The sequence below is a fragment of the Hypanus sabinus genome, chromosome 4 (genome assembly GCF_030144855.1).
Source record: "Hypanus sabinus isolate sHypSab1 chromosome 4, sHypSab1.hap1, whole genome shotgun sequence".
In the NCBI taxonomy this organism is placed as follows: domain Eukaryota; kingdom Metazoa; phylum Chordata; class Chondrichthyes; order Myliobatiformes; family Dasyatidae; genus Hypanus; species Hypanus sabinus.
The window spans coordinates 182,292,147-182,316,402 of NC_082709.1; the positions used below are offsets into that span (position 1 = coordinate 182,292,147).

Below are 24,256 nucleotides of genomic sequence, written 5' to 3' on the forward strand. Positions count from 1 at the left end.
CAATACTTGCAGGATTTGGCAGCCGGTTCAAGAACCAAGTGGTTGAAGAGATGTAGTTGCCCTTGAACCTGGTGGCAAGAGAACTGGGGCTTTTGTATCTTCTGCCCAATGGTAGCTGCAAGAAGAGGCGTGGCCTAGAGATGGTAGGGATCTTTGATGTTCATCTCTGCCTTCTTGAGACAATGCCTCCTGTAGATAGTACCAAACAGTAGAGAAGTTGAGAAGTGATGGTGAAGGAAATGCAGTATAAAGTTCTGGAAGTGTAGTCCTACTTCATGTAACCACTGTGACATTGAGAACCCCAGTTCTCACAGGGTCAACTTAACAATGGACAGACCACAACAAAAACAACAGATAGTGCTTGCATCATATTTACACAATGAGACTATTATTTTGTATGTCCTTATGATATATTTACATTGATACACCAATTGTTCAAGAGCCTAAGGGTAATAAATTATTCAAAGAGGAAAATGGCAACTTAGTACAAGGGCATGATGAATGGCCCTCTGACATGTCTTGATCAATGATTATTAGTTATTATTGATTAATGATTGGTTTATCATAGATTTATTATTGGTGTATGATTGACCTATCATTATGAATCTGCAGTTTCTTGGACTGAGTTTTTCCACGGGCAGGTGAGCTTTCTTCACAGAGGTAAGATCTGCCCTGACTAGAGGCTGCTGAGCATTTCATCTCACTTTAGAAAGGCTGAGAAGGTTAAGGACCAAGTGCTGTCAAATGGGACCAGCTTTGACGGTATTGGTTTATTATTGTTACATTTAACAAGTTAGGGTGGCACAGCAGCATACTGGTTAGCACACTTTACAGGACCAGCAACCTGAGTCCAATTCCCGCCACTGTCTGTAAGGAGTTTTATATATTTTCCCTACAACCGCCTGGGTTTCCTTCCGTCCAGAGACATACCAGTTGATAGGTTAATTGGTCATTGTAAATTGTCTGGTGATGAGAGTAGGGTTAAACTGGGGCTGCTGAGTGGTGCAGCTCTAAGGACCAGAAGGGCATTAATTAATCAATTAATAAATAGATAGATAAGGTGAAAACCAAGAGAAGGTCTGCAGATGCTGGAAATCTGAGCAACACACACAAAATGCTGGAGGAACTCTGCAGGCCAGGCAGCGTTTATGGACAAAACTACAGTTGACGTTTCGGGTTGAGTCCTGCTGAAGGTTTTTGGCTCAAAACCTCGACTGTACTTTTTTCCTTAGATGCTGCCTGGCCTGCTGAGTTTCTGCAGCATTTTGTGTGTGTTGAAATAGAAGTGAAAAGATTGTCTTGCATACTGTTCATATACTAAAAGTCAAATGTATGGTCAAACCAGACTGGAAAAATAGAGATTAGATTAGGCTCACTGAAAATGTAGAGAGGAGTTGGTAGGGCAGACATGCCTGTGATACTGGAAGATGAATTTGCAGCTGAACATTCAGAAGAATTAAGATCCATTATTACTGGTCTTGGTTTATTATTGACACATGTACCAAGATCCAGTGAAGAGCTTTTCCTGTGCAGTATACTGTTCTTACCTAATGCCCTTCTCTTGGACAACATCGATTGCATGGAGAGGGGAGACTTGCAGCTTGGGCAACTGCCGGTCTTCCATAAAAAAAAACCTTGCCCAGGCTTACGCTCTGGAAAACTTTCCAAGGCGCAAATCCATGGTCTATCGAGACTAGCGGAGGCCTACTACTGCTCTTACAGTGCACTGAGGTAGAAGACGGTAAAACAATAACAATGCAGATTAAAGTGTGAAAGCTGCTGAAAGAGTGCAGTGATGGTGACAATAAAGCGCAAGATCATAACGAGGTAGTTAGGGAGACGGGCTGATACACGGCAGCTGGATTTTAACAGGTAAGAGTGAGATGCATTTTGGTCACACGGGGGTAGGATTTACACAGTGAGTGGCAGGGCACTGACAAGCCTTGTGGAACAGATGGTGTACAAGTTCACAGATCACTGGAAGCATCTGTGCAAGCAGACAGGGTAGTGAGAGGCGTTTAGCGTGCTGGCCATCATTAGTCACAACATCGAGGTCAGGGTAGAGACATTGTTGTGAGACCACATTTGGAGTATTCTGGACAGTATTTGTCACCCTGTTATAGGAAAGACATTGTCAAGCTGCAAAGGGTGCAAAAGAGATTTACAGGTATGCTGCCTAGGCTAGAGAGCCTGAGTTTATGGAGAGGTTGGCCACACTGGATTTTAATTCCCTAAAGTACAGGACAATAAATCCATAAGATATAGGGGCAGAATTAGACCATTTAGTTCATTGAGTTTGCTTCACCATTTCATCATGACTGATCCGCTTTCCCTCTAAGCCCCAATCTTCTGCCTTCTCCTCACATCCCTTCATGCCCTGACTAATCAATAACTTGGCCTCTACAGCCGCCTGTGGCAACAAATTACACAGATTCGTCACTCTCTGGCAAAAGAAATTCCTCTTCATCTCCATTCTAAATGGACAACCCTCTATCCCTGAGGCTGTGTTCTCTGGTCTTAGACTCCCCCACTATAGGAAACATCCGCTCTACATCCAATCTACTGAGGTCTTTCAACATTCCATAGGTTGCAATGAGATCCAGTGAGTACAGGCCCAGTGCTAACATATGACAAGCCTTTTAATCCCAGAATCTTTTTTGTCAAACTGCTTTGAATGGTAGCCTAGCAGTTAGCATGGCGCTATTACAGTTTGGGTTATCTGGAGTTCAGAGTTCAATCACGGCATCTCCTGTAAGGAGTTTGCACTTCCTCTCCGTGAATGTATGGGTTTCCTCCAGATGTTCTGGTTTCCTACCAAAGACGTACCGGTTAATAGGTTAATTGGTCATTGGAAATTGTCCTGACATTAAGCTAGGATTAAATAGATGGGTTGCTGGGTCATACGGCTCTTTGGACCAGATGGGCCTGTTCAGTGCTGTATGTCCAAGTATATTAATGTTTATTCTATTGAATGAACCTGGATTCAGTACCACTTATTGACTCTGAGTGGCGCTGTTGAGACTTTTGACAATGGTGGAACATAAGTGCTGTCTACTGGGATGTGGGGGAAATAGATGTCAGACTAGGGAGCGGGGAGAACCAAAGCAAATGGACTGAGGAAGGGAGAGAAGAGGAGAATTGAAGGGAAGACTTTGTCCTAAATCATTTTTTGTCTTCCCTTGTGCAGAGTGTGGCTCCAGACCCAGATACTCACCTCGGATTGTGGGTGGGAATGTCTCGGTGGCCGGTCAGTGGCCTTGGCAGGTAAGCCTCCACTTGGACGGGCAACACCTGTGCGGAGGATCCATCATATCCCCAGTGTGGATCGCAACTGCTGCGCACTGTGTTGTTGAGTAAGTCTCTGCCTCGCAAATCCAGCCTAACGGACAGGGACGTGATCTGGTGTATGAGCGTGGGACCAGTGGCTTTTGTGATATTTAGAGCAGGGGCCTTCAATGATTAGTGTATTGAGTATAAAAGTCAAAACGTTAAGTTGCAGCTATATAAAACGCCAGTTGGACCACACCTGGATTGTGTGCAGTTCTGGTATCCCCATTACACGGCCTTGGAGAGTTTCACCAGAATTCAAAGATTTAAAGTACATTTATTATCAAAGTATGCACACAGCATACGACCCTGAAATTCGTCTTCTGCACAGACAGCCATGAAACCAAGAAGAAACAAAGAACCAACCCGTTCAAAGAAAAACATCAAACCTGCCACCCATGTGCAAAAAAATTGCATAAACAGCAAGAAAAAGCCACAGAATATAAAACACAAAATCAAAAGTCATATTTCAATTCACAGCAACTCAGTGTTCATGCCACCTTGATTGAAAAATCACCCAAAAGCCGTAATAAAAAAAGAGTGACAAGAACCAGAACTGGAAACTAAACACATTATAACCCTGAATTAGACTCTAAATCTGTAATTGAATCTTGCTCCGGCACCATCCACCGGCCGCAACGAGGGAGAAAGAGGTCACTCAAACACAAGGACATTCCCTCAGGAGCCAGGAGCGAGAGACTACCTCATGCTGACTCCTTCCTCCGGCAGCAGCGAGAGAGAGTCTGATAGAAGGTGCCAAAACCTCGCTCGCCTTCCACAAACGCTTGGATTATTTCAATCTTCCTGATGCCTGTATTAGAGATTATGTATTATAATGAGAGTTTGGACAAACTTGTGCTGTTTCATTTGGAATATCAGAAGCTGAGGGGAGCCCTGATGCAATTTATGAAGTTTTGGACAAATGGATATAGGGTAGATGGTCAGTCTTTTCCCAAGGGTAGAAATTTCAAATTCAAGAAGGAAGGCATTTAAGGTGAGAGACAGCAAGTACAAAGGACTCAACTGACACATTTCACTGTATCTTTCAAAGTACAAAGCAGAGGTCATGACTGGCAATTCTGCTCATTCATAGAACATCGAACAGAACAGGAAAAGCCCACAATGCCTATGCTGAACACAATACCAGATTAAACTAAATCTCTTCCGCCATTTCCTGCATTTTCACACGTTATTCTAAAAGCTTCTTAAACACCACCATAGTATTTCCCTCTCACACTGCCCCCACCGACAGTCTGTTCCTGGCACTCACCCATCATTCTGTGTGTTTAAAAAAAGTTGCCCAGCACATCTCCTTCAGATTTGGGTTTATCACATGAACACTGAAACATAGAGTGAAATACATGTTTGCAGCTTCCCTCTTTCAGCATAAATGCTTCTTTTCTGGTGTTTGAAAGGTTGGGAAGCCCTGGCCTACCCTAGCTATGCGTCCATAATTTTATCAAAGCTGTCAGGTCTCCCCTCAGAAGACAACCCAAGAATGTCCAATCTCTCCTTGAGGACAAGCCCTCTAATTCTCTGCAACTTCTACCTTCCTCAAAGGGATCCGACTGCCAAACATACCTTTACCTCCCTCCCTCTCTGCTTTCCACAGGGTTGACTCCTTACTTCCTTTGTCCGTTCACCCCTCCCTACTAATCTCCCTCCAGGTGCTTATCCCTGCAAGCAGCCCACGTGCTGCCCCTGCCCATTCACCTCCTCTCTCACTTCCATTCAGGGCCCAAACATTCCTTCTGGAATCATTCTTGTGAACCTCATCTGTACCATTGCCAATGCCTGCTCATCTTAGATGTGCTGACACTCGGCTGAAAAAAAATTACTACTGACTCCACCTACTCGAGCGGTCACCTATTCAACAAATTGCCACCAGGGAGACTCCACAAATCTGCCTTCACCAAGACTACACATAATATCTGAAGTTTTTTTCCTGTAGCTATCATACTTCTCAACAAAATTTATTCAGGTGTAATACCGTAACTGTCCCTGCACAATATCTGTTAAACTATCTTTCCTGCTTTCCTTGTCCTGTTGATAATTATTGAGTCTGTTCATATGTTAACATATATTTAAATTTGATTGCTGACATCCCATATTTGACTATTCTGCTAATTGTTGATCGCTCATGGCTGTTTGTACTGTTGTCTTGTAAATTGTTTGTTCCTATTGTGCTTCCTGTAATGGTATTGTCCTTTGTTTTATAATTGGTGCCGAACCACAATCAGTTCTGCTATGTTTCACACACTGGCAATAAAGTGATTCTGAATCTGATAAGGGACCCAGAACTGCTCATAGTACTCCAAGTGGCTCATAAAGCCGCAGTATTACACGATATTTTTATATTCTAGTCCTCTTGAAATTCATGCTAACATTGCATTTGCCTTCCTCATCACAGACTCAACCTGGAAGTTAACCTTTAGGGAATCCTACACAAAGTCCCTTTGCAGCTCAGAGTTTTGAATTTTCTCTCCATTTATAAAATTATCTACTCCTTTATTCCTGCTACCAAAGTGCATGGCCACACATTTCCCTACACTGTATTCCATCTGTCCATTCTCTTCATCTGTCTAAATCCTTGTACAGCCTCCCTGGTTCCACAACACTACTTGCCTTCATATCATCCACAAGCTTGATCACAAAGCTATTAATTCCACCATCCAAATCATTGACCTATAACGTTTAGAAGAAGTGGTCCCAACACTGACCCCTGCAGCACACCACTAATCACCAGCAGCCAACCAGAAAAGGCCCCCTTTTACTCCCACTCTTTGCCTCCTGCTAATCAGTCATGCTAATATCTTTCTTGCAATACCATGGGGTCTTATTTTATTGAGCAGCCCCAGGTGTCAAAATGCCTTCTGAAAACCCAAATAAACAACATCCACTGATTCTCCTTTGTCGACCCTGCTTGTTAATTCCCCAAGGAATTCCAACCAATGTGTCAGGCAAGATTTTCCCTCAAAACCATGGTGACTTTGGCCTACTTTGTCATGTGCCTCCAAATAACCCAGAACAGCATCTTTAATAATCGACTCAAACAGCTCCACAGTCATTGCTGTCTCGATTCCAACCCCTGCAGAACTCTACTAGTCATCGGTATTGCCACATACACTGAGATACAATTAAATAGTTTTTTTTTTGTATGCTGTGCATAAAGAAATCATCACATCAGTACACTGAGGTAGCAGAATGCTCAATAAAATGGTAGGGTTAAGAGAAAGTGCTCTGCAAGGCCTTAACGAGGTCGACTGTGAGGTCAGGAGTCCATCTTATTATACTAGGGTTATGTTCAATAGTCCTAGAACAAAAGCTGGAAGCCGTCCTTGAGCTTGCTTGTAGGTGAATTCAAGCTTTTGTATCTTATGCCCTATGGAGAAGAGAGAATGTCTAGTAGTTTTTTTCCAGGAATTAAATAGTTAACGCATGAGTTGTGTTTGATGGCTCTAGGCCTGTACCCACTGAAGTTTAGAATTATGAGGGGGATCTCATTAAGACCTATCAATTATTGAATGGCCTAGAGAGTAGATGTGGGGAGGAGATTTCCTATAGTGGGGGAGTCTAGGACCAGAGAGCACAGTCTCATATCTAGAGGATCATCCATTTAGAACAGAGATGAGGAGGAAGTTCTTTAGACAGAGGGTGGAGAATCTGTGGAATTCATTGCCCTGCAGGCCAAGTTATTGAGTATATTTAAAGTGGAGGTTGTTAGGTTTTTGATTAGTCAGCATATTAAAGGTTGTGGGGGGAAAAAGGCAGGAGAAAAGGATTAAGAGGAATAACAAATCAGCCATGATGGAATGGTGGAGCAGGCTTGAAGGGCTGAATGGCCTAATTCTGCTCCTGTGTCCTATAGTCATGGTTTTATGGGTGGGGTCTTTGATTATGTTGGCTGCTTTACTGAGGCAGTGAGAAGCGCAGACTGAGTCTATGGATGGGAGGCAGGTTTCCCTGATGTTAAGGGTGATGCATGTATGAACAACAGAATCATTGGGTTCCCACAGAGACCACTGATGCTGGGATCTGCAGCAAAAATTAACTGAGTTTGTGGGAACTCAGTGGACTGAGCAGTCTCTTGGATCAAACGGATAGTTATCTATTCAGGTCGAGGCCCTGCACCGGTGACTCAAGAGTTTCTGCAGTTACTGGAAATCCAGAGCAACATGTACAAAATTCTAGAGGATCTAACTTAGCAGTTCAGGCAGCCTCTATGAAGAGAATAAAGAGTCAACAGTTCAGGACTAGTCCCCTCATCAGGACTAGAAAGGAAGGGATTGGAAGCCTAACTCTGGGGGAGGGGGAGGAGAAGGAGTGCACACTTACAACTGATGGGAGAGACCAGGTGAAGGAGAAGTGTGGGTGGTGGAGGGTAGATGAAGTGAGAAGCTGAAAGAAGTAAAGGGCTAAAGACGAAGGAATATAATAGATCCTGCATCAGGACTGAAATCATTGAATTCACTAATTTTTCAAATACTCAAGTCACCCCATCTGGCACCAGTAATAATCCCACAGTAAAAGTTGCTTAAATTACATTTCTTCCCCATTCTGATGTTTGGTCTGAACAACAACTGAACTGCTCAACCATGCCTGCATGTTTTTATACATTGACTTCTATGGGCTTGATATTTTCCCTGAATTCAAGAGAAACCCCTGCTGAACTTTATTTAAAAGCTTTATTTAAATTCTGCCTGTTGCTTTCAGGTTTTTATTTCTCTCCTCGTGGAAAGTATATGTGGGCATCATAGAACAGCCTCTGACGGAAAGCTCATCATACGCTGTGGAAAGGATCGTGCACCACAAGAAGTACAAAGGCCACACTTACGATTACGACATTGCACTCATAAAGCTGGAAACAGCACTGACGTTTAATGGTAATTTTACACACGTGGAAAGTACCTTGAGCTTCACTGGGTTCCTTCCTAAATTTATATCCAAAGCACAATTATGTTATGGAACAACATGTGCAAAGTGCCAGGGAAACTCTGCAAGTCAGGCAGCATCTATGAATAAACAATTGCTACTTTGGGCAGTGACATTTCCCAATGAGAATGTTATGGAGTGTGCCAGCAATTTTTTTTTCTCATTAGTAATCTAGATCAGGGATTTAGAGGTCTGCATCAGAGATTTAGCCATCTGGAGTAGAGATTTACTCTTCTGGATCGTTGGTTTAACCACCTGGATCAGGGATTGGTAGTCTCAAACAGGGATTTGTCCATTTCATTTGGGGATTTGGTCATCTGGATTGGGGATTTGGCAGTCTGGACCAGCAACTGAACAGTAATTTATCCCATTTGTGAAAAGTAGTTGTAACTTTGTTGGATTCTTTCTGAAATTTATACCTAAAACCCAATTATATCATGGAGTGCATTAGCAATCTGTATATTTCTCATTGGTAGTCTGGATCAAGGAGTGAAAAAGGATGAGCGATGACTTGATAAAGGTGTACAAAATGATAAGAGACATAGATCGAGTGGACAGCCAGAGACTTTCTCCCCAAGACAGAAATGGCTAATATGAGGGGAGATAATTTTAAGGTGATTGGAGGAAAGTACAGGTGAATGTCAGAGGTCGGTATTTTACACACAGGGTGTTGAGTTTTGTCAATGGAAATGATAGTGGCCAATACATTAGAGGCATTTAAGAAACTCTTAGATAGGCAGGAGGATGATAGATAAATGGACTGTTATGTAGGAGGGAAGGGTTAGATAGATTTTAGAGTTGGTTAGAAAGTTGGCACAGCATTGTGGGCAGAAGGGCATGTGCTGTGCTGTAACGTTCCATGTTCTAAAACTGATTTGATAACCAGAGCCAAGTTTTTAAGTGTTTTGGAACAAAACTAAAATACAGCTGATACTAGAAATTCAAAATTAAAAAGGAATATGCCAGGATTAGAGATAGGTCAAGCAGCATGTGCAGAGCAAGAAGCAAGAGTCAACATTACAGGCTGAAGGTATTTTATCTGAACAGTAAATGTACTTCTCCCTCCACAGATGCTGCCTGACTGGGGAGTACTTAGACCATAAGTCTGTAAAAGCAGGATTAGGCCATTCAACCCATCGAGTCTTCTCCGCTATTCCAGCATGGCTGATCCCACATCTCACTCAACCCTGTACACCTGCCTTCTCACCATTTCCTTTCATGTCCTGACTGATCAGGAAACTCTCAACTTTCACCTTAGATATACCCACAGGCTTGACCTCCACCAAAGTCTGTGGCAGAGCATTCCACAGATTCACTACTCTCTGTTCTAAAAGATCACTCCTCAATTTTGAGGCTCTGCCAGAATCTTCCCTGCAACACCATAGGATTGTATCACGTTAAGCAGCCTCATGTGTGGCACCTTATCAAATGCCTTCTGAAAATCCAAATAAGTGACATGAACTGCCTCTCCTTTGTTCACCCTGCTTGTTACTTCCTTGGAAAACTCTAACAGATTTGTCAGGCAAGATTTCCCTTTACAGAAACCAAGTTGACTTTGACTTATTTTATCATCAGTCTCCAAGTACCCCAAAACCTCATCCTTAATAATAGACTCTGACACTTTCCCAGCCATGGAGGTTAGATAAACTGGCCTATAATTTCCTTTCTTCTGCCTTCCTCCCTTCTTAAAGAGTGGAGTGACATTTGCAGTTTTCCAGTCCTTTGGGACCTTGCCAGAATCAAGTATCCTCCTCCAGTCCACCTGGTCAAGCTCCTCTCTCATGCCTCTGTAATTCCCTTTATTTCATTGTGATATTGATACATCTGATCTCTGCTTCTCCCTCTCAAATTGCAGTATGAATTCAATCACATTGTGATCACTGCTTCCTAAGGGTTCCTTTACATTAAGCTCCCTAATGAGATCTAGGTTATTACACAACACCCAATCTTAGATAGCTTTTCCTTGAGGAGGCTCAAGCACAAGCTGCTCCAGAAAGCCACCTAACAATCCATCTCGCAGGCATTCAACAAATTCCCTCCCTTGCCATCTGACACCAGCCTGTTTTTCTGAATATTGAAGTCCCCCATTACAATTGTAACATTACCCTTATGACATGCCTTTTCCAGCTTACTTTGCAATCTCAGCCCCACATCTTGGCTACTGTTGGAGGCCTATATATGATTCACATATAGAACATAGAATAGTACAGTGCAGTACAGGCCCTTCAGCCCACAATGATGTGCCAACCCTTAAACCCTGCCTCCCATATAACCCCCCACTTTAAATTCCTCCATATACTTCCAGCATTCTTTGTATTATTTGAGAGAAGTGGTTATTGACTGTACTCTCTTCATGAAATATAACGCTGTTAATTAGTAATGGTTTATTATTGTCATATATACCAAGATCAAGTGAAAAAAAAATGTTTGTGTACTGTCTAGGCAGGTAATTGCATAGAGAGGTGAATCAAGGAAGTAAAAATGTAAAACAGAATGCAGAATATACACTCAGTTTTCATTTTATTAGCGGCGTGTGTACAGCTGATCATTAACCAAATATCCAATCAACCAATCACGTGACAGCAACTCAATGCAGAAAAGCAAGCAGACGTGATCAAGAGGTTCAGTTGTTGTTCAGACCAAATATCAGAATGGGGATGAAGTGTGATTTGACTGTGGAATGATTGTTGGTGCCAGATCCGGTGGTTTGAGTATTTTAGAAGCTACCGATCTTCCGGTATTTTCACACAGCACAGTCTCTAGCCTTTACAGAGAAAGGTGCAAAAAAAAAACAGCCAGTTCAATGGGGAAAAAACATCTTATTTTCATGCACAACAATCTTTGGAGCTTACAGAGAACGGTGTGAAAAACAAAAATAAACATCCAGTGAGTGGCAGCTCTGTGGGTGAAAACTCCTTGTTAATGAGGGAGGTCAGAGGAGAGTGGCCAGACTGGTTCAAGCTGACAGGAAATTGACGGAAACACACTCACCATGCTTTGCAATAGTGGTGTGCAGAAGGGCTGTGTTGAACCCGGAAGTGGATGGGCGATAGCAGCAGATGACCACAAACACACACTCAGTGGTCACTTTATTAGGTACAGGCAGTAAGTATTAAAATGACCACACAGTCTTGTTAGAGAAAGAGTGCAGGGCAGGCAAACAACATTCAGTGGTCACAAAGAGGTGGATTGGGAGATCAAGAGTCTCTCGTAGTGAGAGGTCCATTCAAGAATTTGATAACAGCAGCATAGAAGTTGTCCTTGAGTGTAGCAGTACGTGGTCCTGGGTTTTTGTATCTTCTGGCTGATGGGAGAGGGGGGAAGAGAATAAGACTTCCACCACTACCTTAACAACATGCTCCAAGCATATATCACTCTCTCTCTAAATAGAAAAATTGCACTGTGCATTCCAAGAGTCAAAGAGCACTACAGCACAGAAACCTTTGGCCCACCTAGTCTGTGCCGATCTGTTATTCTGTGGCTGAACCCCTCTCCCACTTTAAATCACTGCCCTCTAACATTTAACATTTCTATCCTGAGAAAAGGACTCTCTTTACCCTATGACTCGGTGCTGGGTTCTATTAGAGCTTCCCTCAGCCACCAGTGCTCCAGAAGAACAACCAGAGTTTGTCCAGTCTCTCCTTATAGTTAACACCCTCTACTCCAGGGACCATCTGGGCGAACCTCTTCTGAGCCCTCTCCAGAGCCTCCAAACCTTTCCCGTAAAGGCTATATACAATACACCGAGCAAAGTCCTCATCCATCTCAGAACTGGCATCTCTCTGGCATCCTTCAGTGCCAATTCCCATGCCTCCACCATTGGCAATTTTACCCTCAACTGATCCAATGTCTCTCTTCTCCAGCTGTCTCATTGTGCTGTGAGACTCCAGCTCCCCGGAAAATGATCTCCACGTCTTGTTTCAGATTGGATCCAGCCCATCTGTCTCCCAAATTCTGGGCAGGAATTTCCGGATGGCAAAGCCTGCTGGATCTCGGGCTGGGGTCTGACCAATGAAGGAGGTAAGGAGAGTTATGGAGGTGGGTATGTGTCAAAACCAGTGGTCTTGGGGTCATAGGAGAAAGGTCAGCTGGTTTCTGTCTGCTGAACATAGCAATACAATCATTCCGCTAAGGTTGTCATTGTTAGGGATGGGGAGGAAGTGGGGATGAGTTCCCACGACCTATTAAATGTTCCTAATGTTGTGCATCTCCAGTAGCCTCTGACAACCAAGTCCAGCTCCTGGCCTTCACGTGTGGCTTAGTAACTAAGGCTGGAGGAACCATTTCTACAGACAGGAGAAGGGGTGAAGGCAGCTTACTGGCACCTTAAGACCACTCGGGTTGGGCACGTGGGGCTTGTCAGCTGTGGTTGGCAGCTCACCTAGGAGAAGGAAATCTCTGATCTCAAACCTACACTTCTTGCAGCTAGACCCACTCAAGTGGAGGGCTTGGGAGTAACCCCCAAGGAAAAGTCTGGAGCTGGAGTCCCTGAGGCAGTCTGACATTGAATTAGACCATAAGAGCAGAATTGGGTCATTCACCCCATCGAGTTTGCTCCGCCATTTCATCATGGCTGATTTATTATCCCTCTCAACCCCATTTTTCTGCCTTCTTGCCATAACTTTTGATGGCTGATTCCAGTTTAAATATACTCATTGATTTGGCCTCCACAGCCACCCATTGCAATGAATTTCACAGAGCCACCACTCTCTGGCAAATGAAATTCCTTCTCATCTCTGTTTAAAGTGGATGTTCCTCTACTGAGGCTAACTCCCTCTATTCTGATCCTCGACTCCCCAAACATCCTCTCCACATCCACTCTATCGAGGCCTTTCAATATTCCATAGGTTTCATTGAGATCTCCTATCATTCTTCTAAACTCCAGCGAATATAGCTACAGAGCCAAGCAACACTCCTCATATGTTAACCCTTTCGTTCCCAGAATCATTTTTGTGGAACTCCTCTGGACACTCCAATGCTAGCACGTCTTTTCTTTGAAAAGGGATCCAAAGCTGCTTACAAAGCTCAAAATGCATTCTGACCAATGCCTTAAAAAGCCTCAACATCACATCCTTGTTCTCATATTCTAGTTCACTTGAAATGAATGCTAACATTGCATTCGCCTTCTCCACCACCAACTCAACCTGCAAGTTAACCTTTTGGGAATCCTGCACAAGGACTCCCAAGTCCCTTTGCACCTCTGACTTCAGAATTCAATGTTGACTGGCAATTTCTGCAACACCAAACTGTTTCAGTCTCTGCCATTCCTTTTGATTTATCTGTGGCGTGGAGAGGGGGAGTCTGCTACATGGAACACAACTTGTCCATGTTTTACTGTCCTGGCTTGTGTGTGACAGCTAGGCTGCAACATCCATGGTCCTACCCTCCCCTCCACGTGCTCAGTGACTGACACTGTAGAGCTGCTGCCTTCTGCTGCAGTGACCTCTGTGCATTCCCAATCTTCCTGAAACCAATTGGAGAATCAAAGATCAAGGATAAGCATTATTCACCGTATGGATTTACACGTATCAGGAATTTGCTGTTGGTCATCAAGAAACAACAACATTCACCAATTGTAAAAAATAAATATATAAAAATGAAGTTTGATGTTACAGTATGGACATGGAATAAGATATGCACCAATGTAAACAGCATTATAAATAGCGGTTTCAAGTGTTTGCAATGTCGTGGAGCGACTGAGATTAAAGACAGAGGGGGTGGGGTGGCTAAATAGAATAGTTGATCAGATTAATTACCAGGGGGAAGAGACTTTTAAAAAGGACAGAAATCTAAATGGATCACTCACTATGTCAATCCGGAAGATCAATAGTGATCCAATGAGGGACAGCAGATGAAGACACACTCTAAGCAACTGTACAAGACTATCTGTGTGCTTAAGTTTTCATTCTTTTAGCTGTAGTCAGGACTGTATGTGTGCACAGGTGTTATAGAGCCATACAATGTGGAACCAAGCACTTTGGCCCAATTCGCCTATAAGAACCAAGTTGCTTTCCTGAGCTAGTCTGACTTGTCTGTGTTTGTCCCGTATCCCTCTAAACTTTTCACATCCCTGTCCCTGTCCAGGTATCTTTCAAGCACTGCATTTGTACCCATTACCACCTTCCTCTGCCAGCTCATTTCAATTGCCTGCTATCTGGAGGAAACCCATGTGGTCATGGGGAGACAGCGGTGGGAATTAAACCCAGGTTGTTGTTCACTGATGCTTTAATAATTTTATGCTAACTGGTACGCTATCTGCCCACCCCGTTTTCATTGGCCAGTGTCCAAATGCAGCGGCTTTATAAAACTTCTTCAGGAGTTACTTGTGCTAGTTTACAAGACATGGGAGTAGCCAATTGCTACTGACAAACTCAAAGAATCAGATACAACTCTAGGACTAAAATCTAAAACAATGGCTCTGATGCTGGGTTCCATCATGTGAACTATCATAACAGTGTGCGTTTGTCATCCAGCAGAGGAAATTTCTCTCAGTCTAAGAGAGGCCAAGGTCCCCCTGATTCCCAATCACATCTGCAGCTGGCCTAACATTTACCACAAGAGAATAAGCTCCCGGATGATCTGTGCCGGCTATCTGCAGGGAGGTGTTGATACTTGTCAGGTAAGGTCCCAGCCCGCACAGGGCATCTGTTTAAAGATCATAGAGTCATGGAACCATCAAGGATCAAGCATCAACTTTATTCACCTTGCCTGTTGTCTCAGGGCTGGATGTGTCTGCACCCATGCCACTCCCTGTCCCTGGAACTTGTTCTCTGCCACCTGTCCCACACCTCTCCCACGGCACTCCACCCTCGTCATTTCCAACGTCCATTCTTTCCACCAGATTTACAAACTCATTCTCGGCTCCATGTTAACAAATGCAGTACTGTGCAAAAGTCTTAGCCCCCAAGCTATATTGTGCATGTGTGCCTTAGACCCTTTGCACAGTACTGTACATAAATATCAACATGCATTTACAATGTAAACAACATTATAAAAAGTGGTTTCAAGTGTTTACAGAGCAGAGCGGTAATGGATATAGTGGGTTGGATGGGGGAGGCTAACTACAATAGTTGATCAGATTAACTGCCCGGGGGAAAATCTTTTAAAATGGTGTGAACTTTTTGTTTTGATAGCCCTATAGTGCTTTCCTGAAGGGACAGCTGGAAAAAGGCAGTTTGCAGGGTGGGTCATGTCCACAATGCTTTCTTCCTACCTGATTCTTTGTCCTGGATACATACGAGTCCTGCAGCCAATAACCTTTTCTTCCGTCCTGACAGTTCACCATAGTTTTTGTATGTAGTGAGAAGAAACTGCACTAAACCAGACAGGAATGGTTGATGTGAGGATAATCTCTATGATGGCAAGGTAGAATTAAACTGGGATGTTATGGGGAAGATGGAATTTTACCAACTGCTCTGAGAACATCCTTTGCCCTACAGAACAAAAACAGGCCTTTTGGCCCATCTAGTCATTACCAACCTGTTGCTCTGACTAGTCCCATCTATCTACATCAGAACCATACATTAAAGATTAGCTTTATTAGTCACATGTACATCAGAACATCAAAACATAGAGTGAAATGTGTTGTTTGCATCAATGACTGGTACTGCCCAAAGATGTGCTGGGGGCAGCCCACAAGTGCTCCAGTGCTTCTTGCACCAAAACAGCATGCCCACAACTCACTAACCCTAAACCGTGCGTCATCTGGAACGTTGGGGAAAACTGGCACGGAGCACCCAGAGGAAACCCACATGGGCACAGGGAGAAAGTACAAACTCCTTACGTTCAGGGTGGAACTGAACCTGGGTCGCTAGAACAGTAACAGTGTTACGTTAACCCCTGTGCTACCCTGACTCCTGTGGATGCAGCCTGACTTGCTGAGTTCCTCCAGCACTTTGTCTGTGTTGCTTTAGGTTGCATGTGTTTAAGCCAGTTGCCGGTTGTAACAGTGCTCCCGTTCCATGGATTTTCCTTTGACCTTGGAGATTTTCACACAGGGAGACAGTGGAGGACCTCTCGCCTGCAGTGAAGAGAATGGATGGCAATTAGTCGGCATCACGAGCTGGGGAGCGGGCTGCGCGAACCAGAACAAACCCGGGGTGTATGCGAGGGTCACTGAGTACCTGGACTGGATCCATGAGCAAATGGAGGTACTGCTGCCACTGTACGCCAGCCTTGCGTTGTCTTTGCCCTGTGATAGAAGCCAAGAGGTGAGTGGGTGGGAGTGCCAAGGGGAGGAGTTGCGGGTCAGGAAACTCGGATTTTTAACTGCAGGGCCCCTTTAAGTGGGATTCGGCCACCAGGACGTCTGGGGCTTTGTGAGACTGAAAATCTTCACTGAGCCAAAGTCCACTAGATGTTTGACAGGAGTGGAAGGGTTAGCACCAACAACAGCCAGGGAGGGGAGCAGCCAGGATCTTATTAAATGCCCAAAAAGATACCACATTATAAATATTCTTATGACCTCCCTGTTTTTCTATTTCCCATCTCAGCCATAGTGACAAGTTCTGCTTTCAGATCGGGTTGGCCTGCTTCTTAACGAAGAACATAGAGCATAAATTCCTCCCCACCAACTCAACCTACAAGTTAACCTTAAGACTTTTGCACAGTCTCTCAAAAGTCCTTAACCCGTATCTAACTCTAATACCTCCCTGGCAGTTCATTCCAGTCACCCACCACTCTCTGTATAAAATTCCTACTTCGGACTTCTTCCCTTATATCCTCCAATCACCGAAAGTTAAGTCCCAATGAAAGGTCTCGGCCGGAAACACAGAATGTTTACTCATTTCCATAGGTGCTGCCTGGCCTGCAGAGCTCCTCCAGCAGTTTGTGTGCGCAACGACGACATTAGTGAAAGTTGGAGGAAGCACGTCTGAGGAGGAATGAGGGCTTTTCAGGTCATTTCAGGAACCTGATGGCAGAGGGGAAGACACTGACCAGCTTTATTCAACAATACAAGCACAAGGGCTTCAATAAGTGTCGTACATATATATTGTAGACACAGTACATGTTTACTGCTTTCTCCATTTTTGAAACAAAAGATTAATTCTTATATTCAGGGTTCCATGCATACAAAGCAGGTACTCTCCCATTGAACCACGTCCCCGAGATATCCACAATCTTATTGCCATAGAGCTTTTCTCTCTATAGTATTTTGCAAGAATGTCCCTTCAGTCAAGAAATGACACCACCAGGGATTCATGACCTTGACCTGGCTGAGGATCTCTGCCTCAGCCAGCACAATACTGTATCAGTTAGTGTAACACTATTATTTTTTATTAAACAAAATATACTTTATTCAAAAATAAAATTATATACAATAAACTATTCAATGACTCTCAATCCTTTACAACTTCTTCCATTACGACCTTTAAATTTCCACACATTTTGCCACCCAGGGGGCACTCTGTTTTTCCATATTTACATTCACTTGTTGAGAGGTATACACCCTACCCCCCAATACCCCTCAACTCCCACGGGAGAAGAACCCTAGACTGTGGTCCTTCCCCACCGGGCCCTTGTGGTGGCTGCACCAAGTTTGAGTGCGTCCCTCAGCACGGACTCCTGCAGCTGAGAATGTGCCAGCCGGCAGCATTCCCCCACGGACATCTCCGTGTGCTGGTAGACCATCAAGTTTCGGGCCGACAAAAAGAGCGTCTTTCACCGAGTTGATGATCTGCCAGCAGCCCCGGATGTTGGTCTCCGTGTGCGTCCCCAGGAACAGCCCATAGATCAGAGAGTCCTCTGTCACGCAGTTGCTGGGGATGAACCTCGACACTGTCCCTTCTATCCTCCTCCACACCTTCTCCGCGAACCCACAGTGTGGAAAGAGGTGTGCGACAGCCAGTGCTCAGGTTCAATTCCCGTAAGGAGTTTGTACGTTCTTCCTGTGACTGTGTAGGTTTCTTCCGCATTTCCTCCCACATTCCAAACACGTGTGGGTTAGGGTGAGTAAGGTGTGGGCATATTGTTTTGATGCTGGAAACATAACGATCCTTGCAGGCTGCCCCCGGCACTTCCTCAAACTGTGTTAGCTGTTAACACAAAGACGCATTTCACTGTATGTTTTGATGTACATGTGATAAATAAAACTAATCTCTTTAATCTCCCTTTCTCCTGACCATTAACTCAGTTGCTGCCTTGAATCTTAGTGTGCAGTGGGGGAGGGAGGTGTTCCATTACACCCACGTACAAGTCTGCAGCAGTCTTGAACAGTTGCTTTAGCTGATTGTGAATTGTGGCCATTCACCAAGTGACAGTGAATTGTTGTCATATCGGTAACAGATATGTACTGGCTAACATTCTTCAGAACCTCTCTGTGTCATCTCAACAGATATCACACTCTCATACACACAGGATCAAATATAAGATCCTGTGCCTTCAATAATTTTGAATTTGCTTGTCGAGTAAGGCACAAACAGCATCGTGCAATGCAAGGCGAAAAATATTGAAGTCACAGAGGTGAGATTGGCCCTTCTAAGAAACAGTATATCTGCTGACCTATGATTATTAGTTCTATGGTGGCAGTCCCTACAATCAGAGAGCACTTAGGACTGAAATGTTCTGGTAATCTTCATGAAGTTAAACACCTTTTCTCTTTCTGTGCTGAGTAAAGATTTATTGGTGCACTAAAAGATTTGGAGCTCACTTTGTAGAAAGTAGAACATTACAGAATAGTACAAACCCTTCAGCCCACAACGTTGTGCTAAACTTTTAACCTACTGTAAGATCAATCTACCCCTCCTTTCCTGCATCATTATCATCATCTTCATTATTTGCCATGCCGTGTGACGTGAGCGATCTTGGTCTTATCCATGACCATGATTGCTCTTGGCAAATTTTTCTGCAGAAGTGGTTTGCCGTTGCCTTCTGGGCAGTGTCTTTACAAGAGGGGTGACCCCAGCCATTATCAATACTCTTCAGAGATTGTCTGCCTGGTGTCAGCAGTCACATAACCAGGACTTGTGATGTACATCAGCTGCTCGTACGACCATCCACCGACTGCTCCCATGGCTTGAAGTGACCCCAAGTTATTAAAATCAGGTGCTACACCTTTCCCAAGGGTAACCTAAAAGCTAGCAGAGGGAAGGCGCACCTTACACCTCTTTGGTAGAAACATATCTCTGCCCTGTCCCCCACCTCCAACATATCCCTCCATTTTCCTATCATTCATCTACTATCTAAGAGTCTCCCTAATGCATCTGTCTCTACCACCACCCCTGGCAGTGTGTTCTATGTACTCACCACTCTCTAGAGTGAAAAATCTTACCTTTGATATCCACCTATACTTTCCTCTAATCACCTTAAAATTATAACCTTTGATATTAGCCATTTCTAACCCAGGAAAAGTTCCCTGGGTGTCATTCATTCTGTGCATTTTATCATCGTGTGTACCTTTATCAATGTAGTTAATCACGATTTTAATGTACTTTTATTTTACAGAAGGAAGAGTCAAGTGACAGAAGACAATAAGATTAAAATATTTTAATAAAACCTTGCCCAAGTTTTATTCCTAATTATAAAATGAGTCATGTCTCAGTATAAATATTTCATTTTAGTCTCTCTACATGCTTCTCGCTGCAGAAAGGGTGTGAATTAGCTATCTGTTCACATGCTGTCAGCTGGCCAGCCTGACGTTCAGTACACTTCTACACTGAGAATCTCACACAGAAAATTTTAGAGGAACTCAGCAGGTCAGGTGGCATCAGTGGAGAGGAATAAAGAGTCAACATTTTGGGCCGAGACCCTTCATCAGTACTGTAAAGGTAGGGGGAGAAACCAGAATAAAGTGGGGGGAGGGGAAGGGGTTCAAGCTACAAGGTGATAGGAGAAGCCCGGTGAGGGGGAAGGCGGATGGGTGGGGAAGGGGGTGTTTGAGAATCATCTCTATATCAGTCAGTAGTCCTTGAAAGTGGAAGGATGTTACAGTCTGGAGTCTGGAGGCCTGGCTTGGGATTAAAATGCTGTGTATGTGTTTGGGTGAGAGGGAGGATCAAAAAAAGGTTCAAAAATGAATTTTATTGTCAAAGTATGCATGCACACTTTGTCATCTGGTGGTGTAGTGGCACCAGCATTGGACTTCAAGGCAGATGGTCCTGAGTTCAAGCCCAGCCGGGTCCCAACCTGGGCAGCAGCAGTATCTGCCTGGCAATCTACTTCCGTATCTTGCCTTGAAAACCCCGTGGTCATGAAGAGTCAGACTCGACTGAACAACAAATGCATGCACAATGCAACTCTGATATTCATGTTCTCTGGCAGCCTTTAAATAGAGAAGGACCATGTGTGTTGATGAAAGAACTCATCAACTCCCCCTTACAAAAGTCACGGAAAGAAAAGAAACAAAACTCGCAGACCCCAATATCACCCCTTCGCCTGCAGCAAAAAAAAAACAATAATAATCAACACCTACAGATAACAATTCCCAACCCTCTTACTTGTACCAAGCCCCAATTGCACCCTCCACACACAAAAAAATTAATAGGTCACCCACCCCCCAATCTTCTACAAGAAAGTAAACACTGAAGGAAACCAATCAGGGCTTGTGTTGCTGTTGTTATTTTGTTGACTCTGCTCTCCATGGTTCTGCTGGGCATTGTGGGCATGCTATGTTGGCGTTGCGATGTTTGGCAACACTTGCAGACTGCTCCCAGCATGCCCGTAGGTGTGTTGGTTGTTTAAAGTAAATTTATTATCAAACTACATATATATCACTATATACAGTACAAACCTGAGACTCATTTCCTTGCAAGTATACTCAATAAATAGTGTTGGCGTGTGGCCAAGTGGTTAAGGCGTTTGTCTAGTTATCTGAAGGTCACTGGTTCGAGCCTCAGCTGAGGCTGCGTGTTTGTGTTCTCGAGCAAGGCACTTAACCACACATTGCTCTGCGACGACACCGGTGCCAAGCTGCATGGATACTAATGCCCTTCCCTAGGACAAATGAGGACCACAATGGAGTGGACTGGTATATCAGGAGTTCATCATCGAGCAAATGAAAAGGTAAAATAATCAGATCAAAACATCGGCATTAAGATCGAGGGCCAACACTGTGCTGTACTGTGAAACGTAGAACATTACAGCATGTTGTTGTGATTGTCCATCATGTCCGACAATGACAGAAAACCTGTGCGGGAGAGTTTTTAAAGTGGAAAAGCTGTTGTACTGGGGCAGTTCCACTCTCTTGCCTGGGTCCAGTGGTATGACCAATTGTCACAAACTGTGGTCTTCCTTGGTTGTCGTGGATGACCACGACACCTTCTGTGCCTTTTCATGTCCTTCGCTCTCCTTATAGCATTGCAATATCACCTTCCTGGTGGTTGGACCTCACTGTAGATCTCACTCATCCAGCCCGCTGCTGCTGACTTTGCATGCTAGGACAGTCATGTCCTCATTGCACCGGGGTATAAGACCACTGGCTACTCTTACCTGATTAAGGCCATCTGCCAAAGTGGTTTACTAGGGTGTAGCAGCTGACACATGCAAACAACTTCTTGGAGCCACAGGTGAGAGCTGAATGTCCAGCGGGAAGCATAGGTGACTGAGCTACCCCAGAATGGACATTACATGCCCATCTGTCACAGGTGTTACTCCTTCTCTGGACACCCGAGACCACCCCACTGCATGTTGTACTGGCCTTTTAAGACCATCGGCCATCCGCTCCACCATTTCATCATGGCTGATCTATTTCCCTTTCAGCCCCAATCTCCTGTATCCATTCATGCCCTAACTAACTAAGAAGCTATCAACCTCTGCCTTAAATATACCCAATAACTTGACCTCCACAGGTGTCTGTAGCAATGAATTCCACAGAAACAGTCCTTTTTGGCTATAGAAATTCCATCCGGTCTCTGTTCAAAATAGGTGTCCCACTATCCTGAGGTGGTACTCCCTGATCTTAGACTCTCCCACCATTGGAAACATCCTCTCTACATCCACTTTGTCCAGGCCTTTCAATATTCAATAGGTTTCAATGAAGTCTCTCTTCATTCTGCTGAATTCCAGAGAGCAGAGACCCAGAGCCATCACACGCCCCTCAATGACAAGCTGTTCAATACAGGAATCATTTTCATGAACCTCCTTTGATCTCTCTCCAATGTCAGCACATCCTTTCTTAGATAAGAGTCCCAAATTTCTCATAGTATTCCATGTGATCCTCACCAAGTCTCAACATTACATCCTTGCTTTTATATTCTAGTCTTGTTGAAATGAATGCTAAATTTGTCCTGTCCCCTAAAACCCTCACTAATTTTTATAGGTGCACCATAGAAAGCATTCTTCTAGGGTGCATCACAACCTGGTGTGGAAGTTGTCCTGTCCAAGACCGGAAGAAGCTGCAGAAGATCGTGAACATAGCCCAGCACATCACCCAAACCAATCTTCCATCCTTGGACTCACTTTACACCACAGTGCTGTCAGGATAATCAAGGACAAGACCCACCCAGCTAACACACTTTTTGTCCCTCTTCCCTCCGGGAGAAGGTTCAGGAGCTTGGAGATTCGTACGGCCAGATTTGGGAACAGCTTCTTTCTAACTGTGATAAGATTGCTGAACAGATCCTGACCCGGATCTGGACCGTAACTTCCAAATATCCAGACCTGACTTGCACTACCTTACATTCCCTTTTCTTTTTTTAATTTATGATTTATAATTTAAATTTTTATTATAGTTACTATTGATTTGTACTCCAGGGAGCACGGAGCGCAGAATCAAATATCAGTGTGATGATTGTACGCTCTAGTATCAATTGTTTGGTGACAGTAAAGTAAGTAAGTAAGTAAATTGCTCTTACCTTTCTCACCACGACTCAACTTGAAAATTTACGTATACGGAATCCTGCACAAGGACTCCCAAGTTCCCTTGCACCCCAGGTTTTTGAATTTTCTCTCCAGTTAGAAAATAGCCTTTTAATCTGCTCCAAGATCTAACTATACCTTCCCACCAAATTTTCTATCGCAGCACATTTGAGTATCTAAGAGACTCTTCAATGTTGCTAATCTACCTACCTCTGCTACCATGGCAGTGCATCCAAGTGGTTCTTGAACTCAATCCCCCAACTAACAAAGGCCGACACAATGTGTGCTTTCTTAACAACTCTATCAGCTTCAGCGGCAGCTTTGTGGGATCTATGGAGGTGAACCCCGAAATCACTGTTTAATGTTCTATAGGTTCATTCTGTGGCCGTTTTCATTTATCTTATTAAAAGTAAAGATGTAAATTTGTAATATTGAATTATTTTAAAATCTGCAACGCTGCTGTCAATACAGCTGCAATGAGGAAATACTCTGTCGGTCAGGAAGCATCTGTGGAAAGGGAAACAGAGACAGGGTTTCACATCAAAGATCCTTGATAAGAACACTTGATTTGAAATGAATGTAAAGATGCTGCCTGACTAGTTAAGTATTTTCTCAACATTTTTAACCTCTAGAATTTGCAGTATTTTGATTTTCACACTAAATAGAAATTGCTTGATGTGAATGATAACAAACAGTTTGCATTCTCCAAATCTGGTGGTCCCATAGTACAAAAGGGGAGTGTTTGAACAATCATAAGCAATGATACACTTCACTCCTTCTCCATCTGTTGAAGTTTAAATATATTGTCATCTTCCTGTACATATATACAACCAAACAAGACAACATTTCTCCGGACGACAGTGCATCAACAAAACATATATCACACACAGCACATAGAACAAACTATTATCGCAAATAAATAAATAATATATAATTTAAATACATGCAGTACACATCACAGGTAAACAGTAAACAACTTGCTGTCCTGGTGACGAGATTTCTGTGGTGACAGGGTATTCATTAGTCCCAAAGCCTCAGGGAAGAAGCTGTTACCCAGTCTGACAGTCCTAGTCTCGTTGACGTCCTTCTTGACAGTAGTGGGTCAAAGAGATTCTGGTGCTTCAAAAGTGCTTTAGGTCCTTTGTCTACAATGCTCCCGGTGAATGGGGGGGGGGGGGGGGGAGGGTTGGAAGACCCAGGTGAT

At 43.8% G+C, this 24,256-nt stretch overlaps 1 protein-coding gene across 5 annotated transcripts in view; it reads left to right on the forward strand.

Moving 5' to 3' along the window:
- The window catches only part of LOC132392410 (transmembrane protease serine 3-like), a 44,659-nt gene extending 24,902 nt beyond the window's left edge, over nucleotides 1-19,757 (forward strand). For 2 of the 5 annotated variants that reach the window (XM_059966234.1, XM_059966229.1), the window contains 5 exons: nucleotides 3,188-3,353; nucleotides 8,041-8,210; nucleotides 12,184-12,279; nucleotides 14,733-14,878; nucleotides 16,257-16,625. In XM_059966234.1, coding sequence (XP_059822217.1) covers nucleotides 3,188-3,353; nucleotides 8,041-8,210; nucleotides 12,184-12,279; nucleotides 14,733-14,878; nucleotides 16,257-16,544 — 866 coding nt within the window. In that variant the 3' untranslated portion in view covers nucleotides 16,545-16,625. Of the gene's footprint in view, nucleotides 1-3,187; nucleotides 3,354-8,040; nucleotides 8,211-12,183; nucleotides 12,280-14,732; nucleotides 14,879-16,256; nucleotides 16,626-17,053; nucleotides 18,084-19,701 lie in introns of those variants that run through there. The other 3 variants (XM_059966233.1, XM_059966232.1, XM_059966231.1) reach the window with 3 other exon arrangements.
- Nucleotides 19,758-24,256: the final 4,499 nt, after the last annotated feature.